Raw genomic sequence first — 6,112 nt, forward strand, 5'->3', positions numbered from 1 at the left:
CAATTGTTCTGTTTTGTTTTCAAAAACTTCGTATTCCAATATGGTTCTGTAAAAGCATTATTGCAGGAATGATATCCCCAAAAGATAACGCATTTAATGCAACATTTAAATTTTGAATCCAGGGAGAAATGATTTGAAGTAAAAGAGGTAGAGCTTTTAAACAAATTGCCACCAATGTAATTAACAAACCGAACATCACTAAACCTACAAGAATGGTTTTTGATATTTCAAAGATCTCTTTATGCAATTGATCAATGAATGAAGAGACAGTCTCAAATAATTCATTAAAAGCTTTTTTTAAAAAGCTAATGAAACTTTCAAGATTGTTAATCTTCATATTTGTAACCTGATCTTTCAGTTCCGAGACGAAAATTTTACCCTCATTCGAGTTTAACATGCAAAATAAACCACTCTTAACTTTTGAAAAACCGCTTTTTTCATCTGACTCTGCCGATGATTTGGGTTCGACAGCGCTTGGAGCAGCTTGATTGATTGTTTCAATTGCATCAATAGTACTTCCATCATTAAATTTTATCAAAAAGTTACCCATAATCATCAGAAGTTGTTTTTAAATCTAAATTAAAAAACCATTTACCATAAACTCGTTTAGCTGAGTTTCATGTGAAAAGCAAATGTCACACTCGGATACATTTTTCTTTTCTGAACCATGGTTTTACAAGCTTGAATTTTTTATTTTTATTTTTTTGGAGAAAACTAGATATGATCGTCTGGCCATTTGTATAGAATTATTAATTGTGAATATTATTTGAAAACCATGCCAACTATATATCAACATTTATTCATTTTATTTGATCCTTTTAGCTGGATTAAATAAAATGAATCAACGTTGTTACATCTAATGTTATTACTACCATGTCAAGCATGTTTTCAAAACTCAAAAGTGCGACGCGCTTCATTTTGAATCAACATATACCTATTATTATACAATTTACTAAATTATTTAAACTAATTATAATATTTTACTTACATTACATATTTTTGTTTATATTTATTACACAAACTATAACATTAAATTACTTATCATATTATGCTAGATACATAAAATAATTTCATATTTATATATTTTTATATAATTATATCTAACATAATATAATCAATATAAAAATAACTATTAATTATATATATAATAAAATTTAATTATAAAAAATAAGGTTTATTAATATAATAATAATCATTATATGTAATTATTATATTCATGTATAATATTATCAGGTAAATACTTGTTTAACTCTTTCTTGTTTAATTTCTTGTTGTTAATAAATTTTCTATCAGTTTATCAAAAATTAAACATTAATAAAACTTTACTTTTTATTAATGTTTAATTTTAATTTTAATATTAATGTTAACTTTTTATTCTTGTTTAGATAACAAAATAATAGCATTATCTTAAAAATAACAGTTATAGTATAAAAAGTTATAAAAATGCACTCGAATTGCTACCTTCAAGAAGGTAAGGGGGGCGTGTTTATCTACCTATCTATCTATATACATGTGTTTTAGTTGCTTTCGGTTCATTTGATTATGATTGGGGAAGCAAGGGATGAGAGATGATATAGCGAAAAAGGGAAACATGAATTTATTGTATTTAAGAGCGCAAAACGAATTCACACATCGTGTTAGGCTATTTTTGTTACTTTGTATCCAATTTTTAAAAACAATTTGGTAACTTTGTATTATTTTGTTCATTTTACACAAAGTAAAAATTACATATCGTTAGAACCGTAATAAGTGTAAAATTTCGTTAACAAATAAAAGCTGCTAACACAAAACTGAGCGTCTGATAGTTTTTTAAATTGAACGTGTTTTTTCAACAAACTGATCAGCTTTCACTACTTCCCATATTTCATTTAGCACAACCACAAGAACTGGTTTTCGATTAAAGTTCAGCTCAACCACTTTTTCTCGATTCGTGTAACCATAAACCAATTGTGTTTTGTTGCTGTAGCCAATCACATCGTAGAATTGGATTGGAAGAACTAAAATTTTCAAATCGAAATATTATGAATAAAAGTGCGTATTTCAAGACTTGTGGAAATTAGGCGAATTTGTAAAAACAAACTAGAATGATGAAGACAGTTGTATAAATTTGCATAATTTAAATCAAAAAAAAGATCGTAACATTTTTTACTCTCCGCAGTTTTTTTAAAATGAATCATGAGGTTTTTCAATATCGTGAAGCTTTTTCCGAAAATATATTTCAGCTTTTATGCATTTTGGGTTCATGGAACTGAGGTTTTTATTTTTACTGTAAAAAGGTTATTATTAGTATAAGCATCAAAATCTTCTATCGTCCTTTTTAACTTATTTATTTTTTGTTATATAACTTAAAAAACAGAAAAAATAGGATAAAATTATTCTTACATGCAATTCGTCCAGTTTTCTTTTCGCGTTGATAGCAAGGACTTTGTTGCCTGAAAATTCAACTTAAATTCTTAGAACCTTAACGTACGTAAAATAAATTCAACTTATATTCATAGAACCTTAACGTATGAAAAATAAATTAAACTTAAATTCTTAGAACCTTAACGTATGTAAAATAAATTCTTACAGCGTGTTTCTATGTAATTAATTTTAATGGCATTTAATTTACTAGTTGAATTACTGTTTGGATGTAAATGCGACAATGTGGTAATAAAAACCTTTATTCTCTAATTTCGTTGTGTTGGTGTGTGTAATGAAAAAGCACATGGTGGTAGAAAATCCCATTTATTATTAAAAATTGGAAATTTTCAATAAAATCTCTAAGTGAGAACTCGAAAAAGGCATTGTAAATATTTGTAATCTACATTAAATTTTCTTGTAGCAACTGAAAATGGGGTGAAACAAACATCGCACTGTAGAGAAAAAATAATAATAGCTTTTCATATTTCGAAAGCCACCGCCAAGAAAAACTTCAACTAAGATTGTTCACCAAGTTGTTAGGGTGTCTAAAAAAGATCTTTTTTTAACTTCTCATGAAATAAAAACCAGAATTGAAGAACATTATCATGCAGTTGTGTGAGCCCCAACTATTCGTCGTTGTTTACAAGAAGCCGGCCTTCGAGACTGTTTAGCAAAGAAGAAAAACCTTATTTCAAAACGAAATCAACTAAAGCGATAAAGTTTTGCGAAAATGCTTCTATATAAAAGTGTTTTCTTTTTGAAAAACGTTTTACGGACTGATAAATCCATGTTTAATCGCTTCCAGTCTTATGGGAAAGTATATGAAAGGGGTTCTATGACGTAAGAAAACAACCTGTTGTATACTCTAAAGATGATAAAATATAGTGGGTGTAATATAAAGGTTTGGGGAGCAAAATCCTGGCATTTTATTGGTTCGCTGGTCTCAGTTGATGGAATACAAACAGAGAAATATATCAAAACGTAAATGAGCCGTATGCTGATGATAACCTACCTGCTTCTTGGATTTTTATGCATGAAAACAATCCGAAGGATACTACGAGATCTGTAAAATTTAGGCTTAAGGAAAATAGAAATAATGCTTTAGAATGACTACTCCAATGTTCAGATTTGAATCTGATTGAAAACTTATGGAACAATATTGGGGTGGCTTTGCGAGAAAAACATCTAACTTGTGTTGTATAATGATTTTTGCGGGGAAATTCAAAAAGTCTGCATTGCCACAAATGCCGAACAATGTCAAAGGCTTGTTAACAGTATACCTTTAAGATGTCCTGAAGTAATAAAGAATAATGGCTAACCAACAAAGTATTAATGTTAGTTGTATTGCTTGATGCAAACTTTTACACAGCACTACTTTTTTGTTTGATGTGCTGGTTCTATGATCACAACTATGCACACACATACACACACACATACACAGGCTCACACACACACACATACACACACACACACACACACACACACACACACACACACACACACACACACACACACACACACACGCACACACATACACACACACATACACACACGCACGCACACGCACACGCACACGCACACACATACACACACACATACACACACACACACACACACTAATTATGTATATGAATATTTACAAACTCCAATGAGAATATCTTACCTTTTCACAACAGGTTTACACACATACTGATGATAGAGTGTTTCAAAAACAGTTCCATTTTTGTTATTATACTTCCAGGTGGGATATATGTCGGTTTCAACTAAAACGAAGCCATTATAAAAAAATTTTATCATGCTCTAACCTAAATACACTTACAATTATATTTGATCATTTACATGTATATTGAATCATTTACATTTATATGCAATTGTTCTGTACCTGTGCTTGTATTTTATTCGTTTTTATTCAATGTTCAACTATATACATCTTAGCAATAAAACTTATGAAATATGAAATTCAATCCTATTGTCGATAGTAAAAAATATTTAGTCAAATCGTTGTCAAAACTAAAAACGTATGCAATATAAGAAACGAATCCTGAAATGAAAAAAAAGTTCGTTTTATCGAGATTTCTGAACCATCGAGTTTTTATATTAAAAATAAGACAAAGAGGAGTTGTTTTTTTTTTCTTTTATTGCTAAATATGTTAAATATGTTTGCGTGAAACGGGATTAAATAGTTTAACTTATGATTTTCGCTGATGGTGTTCGTTTGGTGGAGTTTGATAAAGTTTTATATTGGAAAAATGCTCCTGCTTCATTTCTAAAATTGATATCACATTAAGGACTAGAAATCGTCAACATTTTCGTACGCCCTGGTGCTTCGCAATATCTGTCTACAAATAGTTCTAAACTCTTTCAATAGCATTTTAATCACTTTTTTTTCTCTTTCCGTTAAGTGGAATACTTTAAAGACCTATGGTTACAAAATAAATGCTTTAAAATCTTTAAAAACCAGTGAAAAAGAAAAGAGATTCAGCACACAAAATTTTAAATAATTATTGTAGAACGAATATTTAAATTATATAATAGGAAGTTTCCTATTTTACGATCAGTCAGAAAAAAAATTTTCTTGTACAATGCTTTTTGGATGAAGTTGAGCGAAGCCTGAAGTTGAAGAAAAACCACTAAATCCAAATTAATAAGAAATATTGGATGCTAAAAAGCTCTCTTGCTTAAATTCACTTCTTACTTAAATTCACTCTCTTGCTTAAACTCGCCTCTTTCTTGTGACTTCCCGCTGTCTCCCATTCGTTTCCTAAAGCTGCATAACTTATCAAGCAATTTCAATTTGTAATTTTTACGGTTTTTGCATTTTTTCGTTTAAGATATAATTATTTTATATATTATCAGTGTGTAAGTAGTCCCTGTGCGTATGAGTTATATAAGAATCGTCCTAGCTGTCTGGGATGAGTGAGTTTCAAAGACTCAGCCAATCTCAGTAGTAAAAAGAGTTATTCAAACAATTATTTAAATCAAAATTGCATTTCTGTTAAAGCGCAACAAATGAGCACGAGTAAACTTACAACAATAAACTGCGAGCAACGGCATCAGAATGAGGCACGCTTTTATTATAAACATCGTAGTCGATATGCGTTAAAAACTGGTCATAGAAAAATATTCTTATCTTGTAGTAGAAGCGTGAAAGAACTAACATTTTGGTTTTTAAAGGAACATTTTCGGTCTTTTATCCATGAATGAAAACAGCGAGCACATTCACAAATGATGAATTTATAAAAAATTGAACTCTTATTGACGTCATAAAAATGATAATATTGCATGTTACGATGCAGGGGTCATGCGTGATACTTCAAGTTTTTTTTCATCTCCGTAGCAACTAATGAAGAAACACATTTAGTTAATTAAAACAGTTTTTGATCAAATTTTATTGATTATATAAATGAAATGTTAAAATTGATCCATAAATCTAAATAAATACGCAATATATTACCTTCTTTTCTTTTTTTTTCACTCTTTAATCTTGCTTAAATAGATTTGACAATTTATGTGCATATATTTTTAAAAAAAAAAAAACGTTTTTTAAGTTTGGAAAAGAACATGCTGGCGCCTAAAAATAACATTACAGATTTTTGAAGAGAGGCGCAATAGAAAAGGTCTCAAGGACATTCCAGTAAATGAAAAACTTCGTCTTACTTAGAATTATTACGTCTACTTAGCATATATCAGCAGATCACATATTAGCAGA

The 6,112-nt window shown here is 29.5% G+C and overlaps 1 protein-coding gene across 1 annotated transcript; it reads right to left on the minus strand.

Annotated features, from left to right (window-relative positions):
- Positions 1-1,684: 1,684 nt before the first annotated feature.
- Positions 1,685-5,597, minus strand: LOC149876856 (uncharacterized). Its single transcript, XM_090075148.1, has 4 exons — positions 5,433-5,597; positions 4,067-4,166; positions 2,383-2,432; positions 1,685-1,997 (listed from the first exon to the last, which is right to left on the minus strand). The coding sequence occupies exons 1-4, from the start codon at positions 5,485-5,487 to the stop codon at positions 1,810-1,812; spliced, it is 393 nt and encodes a 130-aa protein (XP_089931274.1). The 5' UTR covers positions 5,488-5,597; the 3' UTR covers positions 1,685-1,809.
- Between the last annotated feature and the right edge of the window lie 515 nt (positions 5,598-6,112).

Source organism: Hydra viridissima, unplaced genomic scaffold (assembly GCF_058129835.1).
Source record: "Hydra viridissima isolate aposymbiotic clone 2 unplaced genomic scaffold, HvirCarnegie_v1 scaffold_18, whole genome shotgun sequence".
In the NCBI taxonomy this organism is placed as follows: Eukaryota; Metazoa; Cnidaria; class Hydrozoa; order Anthoathecata; family Hydridae; genus Hydra; species Hydra viridissima.

Excerpts from the sequence above, each read along its gene's own strand:
- LOC149876856 (XM_090075148.1), bottom strand. The coding sequence starts at position 5,487 with ATGTTTATAATAAAAGCGTGCCTCATTCTGATGCCGTTGCTCGCAGTT. Across the intron at positions 4,167-5,432 it reads GTTGCTCGCAGTTTATTGTT|TTGAAACCGACATATATCCC; the intron begins GTAAGTTTACTC and ends GCTTCGTTTTAG. Across the intron at positions 1,998-2,382 it reads GAAAACTGGACGAATTGCAT|TTCTTCCAATCCAATTCTAC; the intron begins GTAAGAATAATT and ends TGAAAATTTTAG.